General features: G+C 47.8%; 1 protein-coding gene across 1 annotated transcript in view; it reads right to left on the reverse strand.

Moving 5' to 3' along the window:
* Positions 1-4,517: 4,517 nt before the first annotated feature.
* Positions 4,518-17,188, reverse strand: part of LOC147726376 (A disintegrin and metalloproteinase with thrombospondin motifs 12-like) — a 428,493-nt gene continuing 415,822 nt past the window's right edge. Inside the window, exon 9 of the mRNA XM_086962924.1 lies at positions 4,518-4,776. Coding sequence (XP_086819050.1) covers positions 4,612-4,776 — 165 coding nt within the window. The 3' untranslated portion in view covers positions 4,518-4,611. The remainder of the gene's footprint in view (positions 4,777-17,188) is intronic.

The following is a 17,188-nucleotide window of genomic DNA, read 5'->3' on the forward strand; positions in this document are numbered from 1 at the left end:
CGAAGTGTAGTTGTATCTTCTTGCAGAATCTTGTCCACGTAAAATCTAATGTCCTGGTGCCAGGTAACCCATTTTAACCCATTTTATACCCACAGTAGAGGGTTGGACAGGTTTTAGGTACCCTATTATGGGAGGGAGTACGGGGGGAGGCTTCTCCCATGTCCTTTGTCTAGTTGCCCACCAGAGCAGGAGCAAATGGCTCCCAGGACTGGTTTGAGCTGGACTATGCCCAGGAACACCGAATGTGCCCCGGAGCTAGACTTTCTGGCACTGAGACAGTGCACCCACCCAGCCCCAATACACTAAATCCTGTCTGGGAAGTGGTCACACCTCCCTGTGACAGGATGCCTATTATGCTGCCTTCCCCTGCTCAAGCTTGGCTCAGCTGCAGGAGGGCAGACTCGTGTCTGTGGCTGAGAGCATCCATTTTGTTCTGTAAGGCTCGAGAAAGTTGGTACCAGTAGACTTAGGTACCCCCAGAACCTCGGTTCTGAGGGGAGAAATCATATGGTGTGGAGGTATGATTCAAAAGGTGTTTAACACCAAACACAAGATACTTTGTTGCAGTCGTTTTCGAGATAGCAGTTACCGCAAGGTTATGATGCACATCTACCTATATGTCTGGTAGTATCACATACAGCCCGGGAGAATTGTCTCCAAAGACTGCAGTGGGGCCCTGCTCTTGCAGGAGCATCCTCCCATGTAAAACACAGCACCCTGCCTTCAGGATTGTTAAGGCTTGCTTTAGGGGTGACTTATAAGGTTTTAAGTGTAGTGATACGGATGGATATAGTGAACCTTTATCTCTCGTAAATGGTGCAAGCACCTGCTTACACATGCTGCAGTTGCAGACCTGAGGTTCCATTTTTTTTCATGGCTTCTAATGGGTGGCATCAATCAATCAATCATGTTTTTGTTAAGTGCGACTACTCGCCTGTAAAGGTCTCAAGGCTCTGAGGAGGAGGGGAGGTGCAGGTTCCAGTCCATCAAGGAAGGGGTCTGTTGAAGAAGGCCTTGCAAACCAACACTACAGGAGTGCAGGGGCTCAGGGGCTCAGGAGAGGCCTCACTTAATGGTGGAGCTGCAAGGGTGGGAGACCAATTTCACTGTTCCATTAAATGAAAGACCACAACATTTCCCTACAGACAGACTCCTTTCCAATGCCTGTGTTTCTGTTAATTGGTTCTAAAGCTAATTCCTACCTAGTCCCTGTGCTGTTGGAGCAGCTCAGCTTGACAGAAGTTCAACTATGACATTGAGGACATCGAAGAGGGAATATCCTACAGGGGTTTTGCTGTCCTGTTCCAATTACCTTCACCTTAGTGCATTCACATAAAAATGGATCCCTCTTTGATAGACTCCTTCGAGTTGGTAATTGTGCATCAACAACTTAGCTATTCAAAAAAATTGTCAAATCTAAAACAATGAATAAAAACATTACATTTAATCAGTTTTGAAGGGGAAGCAGAACTTGAGTGTCACTGGTACCAGGAGAAAAAGCACACAGTGGGAGTGAAAAATAGATTTTACACTGTCGAATTGCAGAGAGGAGAAGTGATAGTGCAAAGGGGTTGTATGTCAGAATACTGTAGACATGAATATTGTCTCACTCAAAAATCATATCTTAAATATTGTTTACAAAAGTATCATCGCACTGTGTGATATTTTAGTAAATAATATTTAGGCCATAATAATTATATCAGTCTATGTTATGACTTTCATATTCTGGTACTGTCAAATGAGCCAGAGATTGTTATGGTCAGTGTTTGTGAATCTGACAGTTAGAATTTATAGAGACTTTTTGTTTTCCTTATTAAAACTCTGTCCATTTAATTTACTTACCCGTTGTACTATTATACTTTCTGATGCTTATTGGCTCTCGGAGTAATTCTGACTTCTGACGATGTGCTCTCTATCTGAGGCGTTATAACATTTACTGTATTTTCTCTACATTACCTATTTTGAGATTTTTGTAATAAAACTCTTTTAGTCGATCTAGAAGTCAATTACTGAGTGGTCCCAGTCACTATTTGATTAACTCTACTAATTTTGTTGGCCTTACTATGGTGGAGGGTGGTGATATATTGCTAGATCAAGTATGCTGGAGCCGATCTGCCAGGGGCTTCAGTTAAATAGTGGGGTAAGGACTCCCACAGTACCACAACGTGTAAAGGAAAAGAAGGTAGTTTACTGTAAGGGGCAAGAAAGGCACAAGAGGGGTGCACACTGTTGGGCAGCCATCAGTGGGTTGAGAAAGAAGGAACTATACCCATGGCTGCTGGAAGTGTAGAATTGACATGCAATAGTAGCGAGTATCACTTAAAGATTCAGAATTACAATTCATCAGCATATTAATGGCTACCAGAACAGTGGAAGGGGGCAATGCACAGAGTTCAGGTAGGTTTTGTGGTTCTCCCTGTAGGCCATGTGTGGAGAATATGATGTGTGATGTGCAAATTGAGATTTCCCTGTAGATTAATTTAAAGTAAACATATTGCAGATCAACAATGGATGCATATAAAGCAACAAAAAAAAACGAAACTCAAATGAATCTATTTTGCTAGCTAAAAAAAGAACTAATTGTACAACTATTTTTTACGAACTGGATCCATCTTAGCATCATATTGTAAAATGACTACATCGTGAAAAATGGCTATCCAGTCAGGTAACCAGATATTCCATAAACATAGAAGTAGGACTACACTTCGCATGAGAGGCACAGAATCGTTTAAAAGCCAGAACTCACACCCTAATACACACAAAGGGGATTTCTAAACATGAAACATGTAAAACACTGAAAATACTTTTTGCGTATTCACCAAGAAACCCTTGAGTGGGTGGATGGGCAACACTACTCTAATAACTGGTGATGGCAAGTCTATTTGTCTACGGAGTCCAAGTGAGAAAATCTGATCAAGAAGGTTTGGCACACCTTCAAGAGCAGCTCCTCCACAATAGCGGAGAAGCGCCACCCCACTGGCTCAGAGCCAGCAGCTACAAAATGAAATGATATTTGCAGTTGCAGCCACCACATACAAAAGGTGGCGGGCGAGAGATAGGTGTATGCAGGAGGTGGAGCAAACTTAACTTAAGTTGCTGGCTGCGACCCGCGCCGCGCCTGTTGTTTCCTCTTCCTTGTCCCAGCAGGCACTTGGCCTGTATCAGACTCCTTGTGTGCGGGGGTTGGCCCTAGCAGGTGGGAAACATGCTTCGCTCAGGTCAAGGAGTCTGTGGGTTTCTTCAGCCCGACTGTTCAATGCAGACCGGTTAGAGAAACCTAAGTGTGTATGTGTGTGTTGGTAGGCCTGAGACGGCCAGCTAACACACATATGTGCATTTAGAAACCGCTCATAGCACTGCCCCCACCGTTGCCCCGGCCCCGCCCCTCTCTGCACACGCTGGGTGAGCCAGCTGCTTAAAAATAAAACTATAAGCAAATATTGTTTTATTTTTTAGCTGCCGGTTCTGATCCAGTGGGGCGACGCTCCTATGCCATTGGGGAGGAGCTGCCCCTGGATATTTGATTATTGTGTTATTTTTGAGCAGCTGGCTCAGCCATCTTGTGTAGGGAGGGTGGGGCTGGGACATGGGAGGGGGTAGGAGGAGTGCCATATGCACTCTCTAAGTGCGCATATGTGTTTGGCCGGCCGTCTTAGGCCAATCGAAACACATCTGCACACTTAGTTTTCTCTAACCAGGCTGTATTGAACAGAAGGGACGGAGAAACATCACTAGCTCGCTGACCTAAGCGGAGCAGAGTAGAGCATCTTACCAGCCGGCTCAGGCCAATCCCTGCGGTGCAGAGCAGCACAGGGATTGGACAGGGAGTGTGATGCAGCCCCAGTGCCGTATGGGGCAAGGATGAGGAAACACAATGCAGGACGTGGCCGGTACATTAAGGTACGTTTTTTTCGTTTTATTATTAAACTCCCCCCCCCCTCCCGCACCTCTTATCCCCACCACCTTTTGTATGTGATGGCCGCCACTGCACAGCTTGTTGCTGTTATGCAAATATACATATTTTCACCAGCATTTGCTCGTGCGGATAAAGAGGCAAGAAGCAGCCAAAATGTAATGTTTCAGAAGAATTGTATTATTCTTTTTTTTTTACTTTTGGAAAGTTTTAAAACTTTGTTTTCAAAACTGAAAGGTGGACACAAGCATGAGCCGTTTCCCTCTACGATCCAGTGTCCTACAAATACTTATGAATGAAGACACGAGGTGATTGTATAACTTTACCTCGGTTTTGCACTGAGGAGTACCTCTATTTTACAAAACCAGACTCTTCTGGAATCCAATTACTTTTCACAAAAGTTGGAAGGAACAAAAATGGAAAATAACAGCTAAAATGGGGAGTAGGTGCTGCCCAGGCATTGCGTGGCATTTATTGACTACGCAGTACTAAGTGATGTTTCTTTACTTGAATTCAATATCCGAGAAAGGACAGTTTAATTGAATAATAGAGGTTAATGAAAAAACGATCAACTCCCGGAAATGAGAAAGCATCTAACTTTGCATTTTCATCTTAATCAATTGATTTATGTGATGATCACTTGAGAACTTTAAATAAAATAAATAAACAAGGTTTTTTCTTCCCGGGTTACAGATTGGTCACATACAAAACAGATTTGAAGTAGAAATCAGATTCTTTGTACCGAATCCTTCACTTTGATTGAACGTCCTCCGCACCGTCTGACACGTCGAGCCATCCCCGAGGCAGACACCGCATCGATCTTCCGTGGCATTGGAATTTATCTCGTAATCACAGCCAACGTTCTGATGGAGGGAGACAGAGAAGACGCATTTCAGTCCAATATGTGCACGTGACGCTTCGAACCTTGCTCATCAGTTGTGATGCCCACGCCAATATGAGTACACGCATTGAGCAAATACATCTGATAAACTGCAAGCATTAATTGTAGCTAGTGGCATGCGTGGCTCTTAAAGGGCCCCCCAGTTTATGACGTTACACTGGATATCAAAACAAGCTGACATCATCAAGCAAAACTGGCATGCCTGTTGTCTGAGAGACTGTTATTGCTTCACAATGCATGCATGACCCCTTTCAACTGAGAGTTCTGACCGGAACTGAAGTTTCGGCGGATTTCAAGCAGGAACGCAGTCGTAATATTGGGAGCATAGGTATTTGCAGACATTACATGCTGAAGCACACAGCGGCCTTTGAAAGAGAATGTGCAGGGTCAGTGCGAGCAAAGGGGCCCTTTGGGGAAATCACGTGCTTCGGTCCTAGTTTAGCGCATGCGCATCCAGAGGGCCCTCCCTGATCTTCGTGTGGTCGTGTTCTCAGAAAATCAAGTAATTCTTGTCCAGAATGGCTCCACTGCACCAGCTCGTACACAACCTGAGTGATAGAATGAATGGAGAACCCTTAGGATGGTGGTCCCAACCCTTGACCTTGGACAGCGGGGGAGGGGGGATGGGAAGGGGCTTATTTATGAAGGCATGCATCACTTTTATGCCACCATTGCCTCACTTTTTGTGACACAGTGGTGGCGTGAACAATGCGCCATATTTACAAAGTGACGTATCTAAGCAGATGCATCATTTTGTAAATGCCTGCACTACATTATTTCTGCGTCACGTATAATGTATGCAGGGTGGGCGTTTCCACGTGAAAAAGCCTTGCAGAAGTGGCATAGTGAAATCTATCAGATTTCACTGCCCCATATTTGGGACGCTACTGCGTCACAAATAGACGCCTGCTGCACAGCAGGTGGAAGGAAGGCACAGTGCAATGGGAATAGGCCTCTCTTGTGCATTGCTGGAGTTTCGTCATGCTCACAACATAACTCCAGCAATGTGTGAGTTTTGCGCCGACAGATACAACAGGATTCCTGACCTAGCTGCCATTCCTTGCGACATGGTGCGCCATACAATAAATATGGCGCATCCGTCGTGAAACGTGGAGGGCGCACTTAAAAGTGTTGCCTCGCTGCTTTCACGCAGTGATGCAACATTTTTCATAAACAAGGCATGTGTGATAACAGAGGATGCAGGGATGATCCTGAAAGCAAGGCAGGGGAGTCTATGAAAGTGTCATGTTGGATAGCGATAACATCCCTAGACTGCACCAGAGCACCATGAATCCACTCCTAGGGGGAGTCGGGATGTAGGGTGCGGGCAGTCAGATTGATAAAGGCAGGAAACGTAAATGATTACATAGACACATATGCATTTTCAGACTTCCCATCCCTATTCACAATCTAAAATGGCCTCATTTACAAGAAAGTGCACTACAAGCCCTTTAGCTGCGGCACGCTGTGGCATTTTCAAAGCACAGGGATGCGTCATATCAACAAGGAAATGACAGATCCCTTTGCTCTACCCGCGCTGGTGCACAATTTACTGCCATGTGCCGATGCAGGCGCCATTGCAGGTATCCCTTCCTTCACATAAACAATCTGAAAAGGCGTTTTTCAACTCTTATGTGTGCTGCATTAGCACACATAGAAATTACAAAATGATTGTTTATGTGCAAAAAGGAACATCTTACTGCACATTACAATCACCAGAGGTGATTTCCTAGTTCTATGTGTGCTGCAGAATGCAGCACGCATGGAAAGAGGAGAAAAACTAGGGGAACTTAATACATTTCTCTTCGTTGCGCCTCTCGGCACAGCATTTAGACGCATTTTCAGGTTTACGATTTCCTATATAACTGGAAATGTGTCAGGTTCCATGGGTGTTGTGTGGGAACACCCACAGCAACACCCATGGACTGCCCCTTTCATGCAAAGTGCTGCATGTAAAGGGGCCGTATCTACAAGGACAGGAAAAGCCATACAGGGTGGGTTTTTCTGTCCTTGCAAATATAGGGCAGCAAAATGTGCTGGCAGTGCGTCACAAAAAGTTGCACACCAGTGGCAGAAGAGGCTTGTAAATAAGCCCGATAGAATCCTAGCATAGATACACAGGGCTCACGTAATCTAAATCTGGATTCACATACATTTTGCGATAGGTGCAGGTAAAACCTCCCAGCACATACAACACAATGCAAGTTCTGCAACAAAGTCATTCTATGATTCGAGCACACACTCCTCAAAATATGGAGCTGTTACTTCTTATGCTGTCAGTACAGAAATGTCTTAGTAAAAATGTCCTCTACCCAAAAAATACAAACCACCAGCATCACTGAAAGTGTGCAGACCCAAATATCAGAAAATCACTGCTGCAGCTGGTTAACATCTGGGGCCACATTTACAATGAAAGTTACTCAGTGTGTGTCCCAAGCCATTTGGCTGCACCGCAGATTCACTTTTAGAGCACAGGGATTTGACATATTTTCTACAATATGTCGCAACCCTGTGGTTTCCCCTGTGCTGGAGCACAATCTGCTGCCATGCGCCGGGGCAGGCACCTTTGCACCATGGTGTAGGATGCCTGCGTCATGGGGAGATTGTTTTTGTGCAAGAAGGGACACCTTCCTGCAAAAAACAATCGAGGAGATTTCCTTTTTTTCTGCGTGCTGTAGAATGGCGTAGCGTTCTGACACATTTCCAAGTTCACGATTTCTCGTAAATCTGGAAATGCATCAGAATACATGGGTGCTGCGTGGGAACAACCACAGCAACGTCCATGTCATGCCCCTTACACGCAAAGTGTTGTGTGAGAAGAGATGATGATATTTACAAGCACACGTACAGCCACGCAGTGTGGCTTTACGTGTCCTTGTAAATATCGCATAGCTGGTTGTGCCACCGGTGCATGACACAATGTGACGTACCAACAGTGCAAGGGGCTTGTAAAGAAGCCCCCTACAGTGATTTTCAGCACATGTAAATGTGCTGCATGGCGTAAGATAAGTGCTGAAAAACCCCCAACAACCAGTGAATACTCAGATGATTCGACTCCAAACACTCAAACACCATCATTCTGCATGCGAAAATGCTGACAGGGTGCAAAAAAATACGACAGGTGTCCATCCTGGCATTACCTTGAACTATACAACGGCACGGCCTGTGCAGGTAAGATCAGAGGGGAGGTGGGGCTGTGATTTCGACAGACGACCACGAGGGAAAACCAATTATTAATTTAATTTTCCCTCATGGTTCTCTGTCGAAATCCTCCCACACCCGGCCCCACCACTCTTACCTGCACAGGCTGTGGCTGCTATATAAGACCGTAGGAACAGGAGGGCACCACTTTACACTCCCCATCAAGCTGTACAACCAATCGGCAACGAATCCAATGAATTAAATTCATATTAAACTATTAAACCGGGCGCTGAGGCAGCGGCCACCCCTGGTGACCCTGTGCCCTCTGACTGGCAGTAACTGCGCACCTGCTGGTCAAGATGAGAGGGGGAGCAAGGCTACTCAGCACCTGGACACTGGACCCCAGCGACGTTGGGTGGCTAGAGCGCTCTAGCAGATGGCATGTTGGCACCATTTTGAGGCGGACGGTCACCTGGGCCTTGAAGCATCAGGACCCCTCTGTTGTCTCACCCGCTCTGCCTGGCGGGGGGCGGTGAGTTGTAGACAGGAGCGAGAGGAGGCTGTTTGATGTATGACGCCCTGAGACCGGCTCCCAGGAGGCGTCCAGTTTATGACTTTCTATGGTGGAGTGGGTGCATGGACTGCGATGAAGTCCCTGGTAGGAGTGTGGGAACAGAGCTGACGGAAGGGAGCCAGGGGACTTTGGAGGAGTGATTGTCATATTGGCTTCTGGTGCTTGGGGGGGACAGGGGAGCTGATGTTGACTTGACCTATCTCCCCAGCGCTCACTTGTGCATTTTCTTACTGTTCCTTTGGTGGGCTCCGCGGCTGAAGTGTGGGGGGCTGGGGTGGATTGTGGGGGCCCGCCTGCTGGTCTCCCGCCTGACTACTGCTGCAGTGTGGTCCCTATGAGACGAAGCATTGGTCCTGGGCTTACTGGCACCCCCAGCATGATGGGCCTCATTGGAACATTAGCGGGCCCAAATGATTTTGTAGCCTTGGTCCCGGGGCCCGCAATGCACCCTTCATTGATCCTTTGGCCTGAGCACAGGGGGGTAGGCCCTCTTTGCCCCTAGTTCGTTTGAAGTGCAGTCTTGTGACCCCTGGAGAGGTCCCGGGATTGGTATGGAGGCACTCCCATAACGAAGATTATTGAAGAGGTATTGATCCTCTGCTGAGGCTAGCTGCGTAGATTCCTGCTTGCCCTCTGGGAGCTTGGCGGAGTGGGTGGACGACGACCTGGAGGCATATCGCACAGGTGGGAGGCCCGGGCACAGAACACTGATGCTGTAGCCGCCCTGCCTGGTGCTACCTGCATTTGAACCTTGCTAGGCCCCTGAGCGCCGCAAACCATTGTCAGAACTGATGTGACTCTAGTCGTCCCAGGGTGTCAGCGCACCTTGGAGGTGCCGTTTCTTTCGCTATGACGCGCTCCAAAGGGAATAAAGAAGCCCAGGGGGCGATCCCCAAAGTTATTTTAATTGGTTATTTGACCAATAGCCTTGTATATCCTCTTTACCCCAGTTGCTGATCCATCCCTTAATTAGCACCGAGACGCCCACGGGTATTCGCCGCGCTCTACAAATGTCAATAAATAAATAAATAAATAAATAAATAAATAAATAAATAACACCGTCACAGCAATTTGGAGCAAGGTGGGGACGTCCGCCCCTGCCGAGATGGACCCGACGTCTGAGGGGGACTCACCGCCGGTGACGCAGGCGGTTATGGCCTCCTTTATGGCCGAGCCGAAGACGGAAATCGGTTCCTTGCGTTCTGAGGTACACTCCTGTGTCCAAGAACTCCAAAAAGAGGTGACGGATCTGGGTGACCGGGTGGACGGACTGGAAAGGATGGTCGACGTCTGCACGGAGGACCAGGAGCAGTTATGGCAGTGTTTGGCCACCCTGGAAGAACAACATATAGAACTACAGCTTAAGCAGGAGGACCTGGAGTAGCGGAGTCGCCTGAACAACCTCCGAATCCGGGGGGTTTCTTTCGGAGCAGAGGGAAAGGACATCCTGACATATGTGGCCCAACTCCTACATGAGGTGTGGGGTGATGACTATGCCTCTCTGCCGACCCTGGATTGGGCTCCTCGGGTGTCTGGGCCCGCGGGGAGGCAGAGAGTGCTACTGGACATCCTCACCAGAGTCCACTTCTTCACAGAAAAAGAGGCCATTCTCAAGGCGGCACGGACTAAGCAAGACCTCACCTATGACAGGTACCTGATCCAGATCTTCCAGGACTTGCCCCTAACACCTTGAGGAGACGGCGTGCCTTCAAGCCAGTGACAGACAAGTTGTGAACCCTGGACATTTCTTATCAATGTGGCCACCCGTTTGCTCTTATTTTTGAGTGGGAATCCGAGCGCAGGGTGCTGGGGTCCTACAAAGAGGAGGCTCAACTACTCCGACTCCCGACTACGCCACTTGCCAGCCCTACCTAACCCCCGCCTCTGATGCGGGTGCCCGTCCAGACCATCATGTCCACTGTGCGTCGCTGTCGCCGCTCTCCTCCTCTAGATGAGCTCTCATCCTCGCAGGCCAAGCAGGACATTATAGAGCACATTAAGTCCCTGGAAGGAGACGCAGGAGGAGCCAATCAACGTTCATCAACCCCTTGACAGCGATATCATGCTCCCCTAACAGATGGTGCTGCTGCTCACTCCTCTCCCCACTGGGGTGGAGGACTGGACTAATGCTCACACATTGCGCTGGCCAATTGAATGCAGCGTAGGTGGTTCCGGAGCTCCTTGTCTGGATGAATCCGACTGCAACTACAGGCTTTACCTAACTGTTCTTGTGAGAGTGACATCTTTGGGACTATCCAAACCTTGGGGTGTAGGATGTCCCATCCCTGGAACAGGACATTGTGGCCCGGTTGGCCAATGTTTGTTCATTCTCTGTTTTTTCTCTCTTCTCTTTCCATTCCCACTTTTCTACTCTGTCTTCTCTTGATTGCTAGGTGTGGCGGGTGGGAGGTATTGCAAAAGCTGCATTGCCCTGAGCGGAGTGACATAGTCCCCATTGCGCGTCTACCCTACCCTGAGCTTGCTTCTACAGTTGCAGGAAGGACTAACATGGGTTCGGATATGACGGGGACCCCTGAGGTTCCGTGACAATTGTAAGTGGTGTTTTCGACTCGCACGAATATGGTCGAGTCTGGTATCTACGAACCGCAAATGACGAGTTTAGTAAGTGTGCGCAGTTTCGCTGTGCTAACTTAAACCGTTCGTTTGTTATGTGGGTTTTTTATCTGTACCCACGGGTTCCATCTTAGATACGGCATCCATTTTGTCTCTTGCCCTCAAGTAGCCAGCGAACGGACGTTGTCCGCTTCGCGACCCTGGGACTCCCAAGATATTAGCGGAAGACACATGTTCTTTGTGAGTGTCTTTATGACGAGGGGGTTGCTACTGTAAGGCAGGTGGCGCCGCGCCGCTCGAGGCTCATCTTGCCGCACAGGCTTATTGTCTCAGCCGTGCATCTCATTAGGCACGTCCCTTTGATGCCTGTATCTCGTGTTTCCCGATACCTCCCCTTTTTTCACCCTTTCCGATCTCCCCACTGTCTCCGTCTTCCTCTGCACCTGTCTTTGTTCCTATTTCGATCTGTTTTACTGCTGATTGGAATTTGCTAATGGTGGGAAGATGGTTTTTACAGTTGGGAACCGCCAAATGTTTCCGCACTTATGTTCCGGACCTGATGTGTTTCAAAGTGACCAAAGCGACCCCTCTGGGGGATAATGGTGGGAACCGGGTTGTAAACTTTTGTGTTCAATGTAATCCTATGGGTAAAAACTGTATAAAAGGAGCGATCCACAGAACCAATTTGAAGCAGTCTCCCCAAGTTGCACGCTGTGTACTTGTCGTGATCTCTGTGTTCCCTGCAGCAAATAAACCTTGAATCTTTGACGTCGAAGGAAGTGTCCCGTGTCTCTGTGATTCGTACGCCGGAGCAGGTTACCCACGAAGGTTTCAGGTGTTGTGCCCTGGCACCGCTGGGTCTTAAAGAACCCAGTCCTTCAGTTGGCGCCCAACGTGGGGCTGCATCAGTGGTACCGGTCCAAGCCCGACGATCGTGAGGAACTTCGTGTGAAATCTCCGAGGGAAGGTGCACTCCGCTTCATCGATCCTGTTGTCGAAATAAGTGGCCCGAAGACTTTTCCCGCGAAGATTCCCGCCTCCGGACGGCTGCGACGGACTGCTGCCCTGACTGTAGACCTGTTTTGGCGCCTGGCGTAGACCTTGGTATAGCGAGACGACTGACGGGCCTTCCTGGCGACGCCATCGATCTTTGAGTTAAGTATTTGTGGGTCGCTCCCATAGTTCTTGGTTGTTGACACTTTAGCAAGTGTCTTTGTTGTTAACGCTGTGTGAGTGTTTTTGTCGGTGACACTTTGCTAGCGTACTTTGTTGTGTTGTTTGACGACTGCAGCCGCCAAAGACCGAGGGTTTTGTTCTTTGCTGGGACTTGGTAAATCCCGTAACCCTTGAAGTTTGTGAAACTCGGCTAGTGTGCAAGATGCCTGGTCGCAGTACTTTGTTTAGTTGTTTCAGACCTTGTGGTACGGATTCCCGATTGGAGGACTCGTGTCCGATACCTCCGGTTGGAACTCCTACGTATGAGCTCTATAGTAAGCATGGGCTAGGCCCAGTTACCTTTAACGATTACTGGATTAAATATACGAAAAAGGACGGCGACCTTCGTTGGCCACCTCATGGTAGCTTCGAGGCCCCGATTTTAGATAATCTAGAGATTAAATTGTTCGAAAGAAAGTCAAGGCCGGCCATGTTTGATGCCTTTCGGTTGTGGCGCAAAGAAGCCCGACAGAAAGAAATCAGACAGACTAAACGTAATCAGCGAGATAATGTTGCTACCATAGTGAAGAAAGCAGAGCAGTTTCAGCGTGATAAGGAGGTTAAGGATAAGGAAGTGTTTGATCGATTACAGCGTATGACTGTAGATAAATGTTACCCCGCTTTGCCTACGGAGTCGGAAAAGAAGGAAGAGCTAGTTGAGGATCCTTTAATGTCTTATCTTATGAAGTCGCCACCTCCGTACGTACAGGGTTCCGCAGCACCTGTGGCCCCTGCCGTACCTATTCTTCCGCCTATTATTCTTCCGCCTGTTCCTCAACCTGCACCCGTTCTTCCGACTGTTCCTGCTCCCTTGTCTGTTCCTATTCCTACTGCTCCTCCGCTTCCACATCCTCCTGTTCCCGCTACTGCTCCTGCTACTGCTCCTGTTTTGTTAACCCCTGCTGTTGCTACTGTTTCTACTCCTTCTCTTGTTAGTCCTGTATCGTATGCTTCTCCCTCTACTCGTAGTCGCAATTCTCCTCTTGCGGCTAGCTTCTTTCATTCGCTCGGACCTGTTCATGGGTCCGCTGGTTCCGATGGTCCTCAGAGACGTAGTCAGCTTCCTGGAAACAGAGAACGCGTTGCGCTGTATAACATGGCGATGGGTTGGATGATAAATCCTCAGAGAAGTCCACCCCGTGTTGTTCTCGAAACATTTTGTCAATTCAATATACCAACACAGAGATATGTGTTTAATGAAATGTGTAAGTTCCTTTATGATCAAATAGCGGCCGATGCGCCTGACGAGGTGCTCACCGCTCTGTCTGATCTCCAGCTTCAGTTCGCAAATGGGCTGATAGTGGATACCAACGTTCGACGTGCTGTTGAGCGGTTGCTATCTCTTCGTCCCGCTCCCATCCCTCATGCGTTGTTTGTTGAGGATATTGAAAAACAACCAGACGAGTCTGGCCAATATCCCATGCGTGAAGTTCCGCCGGTTTGGATACCAGCTAATCCTAATGCTAATCCTCCGACATTGGCGCATTTCCAGAGAGTATGGATACATCTCCCATGGAAACGCTCGGAAGTGTTACAGGTGAAGCAATCTTTGCCTGACCCACGCAAGAATCCTACAGGGTATTACAAAGAATTATCACAGCTTGTAGATGCTACGGTAATGAATCTTGCCGATATCGACATGTTGTTTGGCAATGTCGTACCGCAACCGGTATGGGCAAAGATTCGACAGGAAAATCACCCGGCTGAATTAGGTGGTGCTTGGGCTGCCATTGTAGCGGCAGACGCCGGACAAGTAGCTGCTACTAAACCCGACCAATTGATTCTTGATCTTCCTCAAAGGATTATTACGCTAATGAAAACTCTTATGCCAGCTATGAAGGTGAACTGGGACAAGTTGTCAGCCTGTAAGCAGAAGAAAGAAGAGAGTGTTTCCGACTTCTTTACGAGGTTTGAGGAGGCATTCATCGACCATAGTGGTCAGGATATGGGCACGGAGGGTGGTCAAAGGTTGTTCGTGGATAAATTTGTTTCAAACTTACTGCCCGATTTGAGTAATAAATTGAGGAATTCGGAAAGTGCATGGGCCGTTTCTACTTCGGCTCAGATATTGGCTACGGCACAATACTATGAGAATAGAGAGAAAGAAGAGAACGACCGTGCTGATAAAAAGACGAAAGAACTCAAAACTAAAGTGTTGTTGCAACAAGCGTATCCTCCGCGGTCAAATCAGAATACTTCGCAACAGAATACTTCGCAACAGAATAGGTCACAGCCACAATCGAACAGATCCCAAACCCGTAATGACTCCTCCTCCCAAAGATCCTCGTTAGGGTACAATCAATGTGCTTATTGTAGACAGGAGGGACACATTAAATTCAATTGCCCTGTTTTAAACGAACGTAATAGTGGTAACTCATCTAGAGGAGGTCGTGGTGGTTCGCAGCAAACATCACGTGGTAGAGGTCGTGGTGCTCAGAACGATCGCTCAGATAACTCATCCAATTCTAATAATTGTTTCGATCAACGTGGATCATCGCAAGGACGATCTGCGCAGTATAATGTAGACGATTATTACGTCGATCAGGGAACTGACGACAGTAATTACTAGGACAGCCATAGACAAGGAGAGGGAGTGGTATCAGTTCCGGTTGATCAGAGAGGGCCTTACGTCGCAGTTGCTACATCGGGCGTCGTTGAGCCTTTTCTGTTGGACACTGGTGCAGCGAAAAGTTCTATCATGTATTCGAAACTCCCTGGCGCACCTTTGTCTGGCTTAACAAATGTTTCCGTTGGATTCTCTGGCGCCCCCGTTAGCAATCCGGTTTCACGCCCTTTGCCCCTTCAAATTGGGCCACGTGAGCTAGAAGCTCCGTTGATTTTGACTACGGGTTGTGGTGAAAATCTTTTGGGTCTGGATTTGCTTAAACGTTTGTATGCAACTTTGTATTGTTCTCCTGCGGGTGTAAAGCTTACGTTAGGAGAGAGGGTTGTCTCCCCCATGTATTTGTCCCTCGATAAGCTCCCACCGGAATTGAGTTCTCTTCCTGCGTCTTTGTGGGCAACAGATCCAAATGACGTGGGCCTGCTTGATATCTCCCCTTATGTTGTTCAGTTGAAATCTAATGTGCGGCTGCCACGTATTCCCCAATATCGTATCTCCCTTGATGGTGAACGAGCACTGTTGGCAATCATCTATGATCTGATCGAGAAAGATGTTATTGAAGAGACTCGGGGAAACGTGTGCAACAGCCCTGTACTGCCCATTCTTAAACGTACTGATCCTTCAAAACCGCCTGTTTATCGTTTTGTTATCGATTTACGGGAGGTAAATAAAATTGTGGTTCCTCAATTTCCTGTTGTGCCTGACATCACGGCGCTACTGACTCTGATTCCAGCTTCTGCATCATGGTTTTCGGTGATTGACTTGAAAAATGCGTTTTTCAGCATCCCGATTGCCGAAGAGAGCAGGGACCTTTTCGGTTTCTCGGTGGACGTAGCTTCCGGTTCAAACGCGCTCCTCAGGGCGCCTGTGAAAGTCCATCTATTTACAGTCAAGCCTTGAAGGGTCAATTGGATGCATTTAGGTTGCCGGTTGGTGCGGCCTTGATCCAATACGTCGACGACTTATTGGTGGCTGCTGATACTCAGGACATTTGCAAAATTGCTACGGTGTCATTGCTGCAACATCTCTGTGAGTTAAATCACAAGGTGTCACCTTCTAAACTCCAATATTGTTGTCAAGAAGTAACCTATCTAGGTCACTTATTGTCAAAGGAGGGAAGGAGATTGACCCCAGAGAGAATTGCAGCGATTGCGCGAATGGCTGTGCCAAAAACCCAAAGAGATGTGCGTGCCTTTCTAGGTATCACGTCGTACTGCAGGCAATGGATTCCTAACTTTTCATTGCTAGCGAAACCATTGGTGGCTCTTACGTGCAAGGATGTTTCAACTCCTTTACCATGGACGGACGAATGTCAGAAAAGTTTTTCTGAACTGCGTGATTCATTGTGTTCGGCGCCTGTGTTAGGTACCCCTGACTACAGTAAGCCGTTTACGTTATATGTTCATGAGAGGGAAGGTTGTGCTTTGAGTGTCTTAACGCAACCTTTTGGTGGTAAGCAACGTCCATGTGCATATTTTTCCTCGACCTTGGACCCAGTAGCTAGAGCATTGCCGAGTTGTTTACGAGCAACAGCGGCAGCTGCGGTCTCCATCCGACAATCAGCAGGATTGGTCATGGATAATATGCTTACGGTGATGGTTCCGCATGCAGTCGATACTCTTTTGAATTGAACGAAAACTCAGCACTTGACGAGTGCGAGGTTGTCTGGGTACGAATTGACGCTCTTGGCAAGCCACATTCAGATAAAACGTTGTAACGTTCTGAACCCGGCAACTTTGTTACCAATTAGCACAGAGTCAGATGAAGTAGCAGAACATGACTGCTACTTGAGGACTGAAGAGGAAACGAAAGGTCGAGTGGACCTTAAAAACACCCCATTGGAAGATCCGGATGGCACACTGTATGTGGATGGGTCATGTTTTAAATTGCCGAATGGCGATGTGACTACTGCTTATGCTGTTGTAACATTGAATACTGTTGTTGAGACTGCAAGGTTGAATCAGAATTCTGCCCAAGCTGCAGAATTGATTGCTCTTACTAGAGCGTGTGTGTTGGCGAAAGGGAAACGTGTGAATGTGTTTACCGACAGTCAATACGCGTTTGGTGTTGCTCACAGCTTTGGACGATTGTGGAGAGAGAGAGGTTTCTTGACGTCGCACGGTACGAAGATTCAGCATGGCCAGCTTGTGAACGATCTTTTGGATGCATTGACTTTGCCTACGCAAGTTGCGATTGTTAAATGTAGTGCGCATCGTAAGGTGACGGATGATGTTGGTCGTGGTAATG

This window comes from Lissotriton vulgaris, chromosome 3_1 (assembly GCF_964263255.1).
Source record: "Lissotriton vulgaris chromosome 3_1, aLisVul1.2, whole genome shotgun sequence".
Classification (NCBI taxonomy): domain Eukaryota; kingdom Metazoa; phylum Chordata; class Amphibia; order Caudata; family Salamandridae; genus Lissotriton; species Lissotriton vulgaris.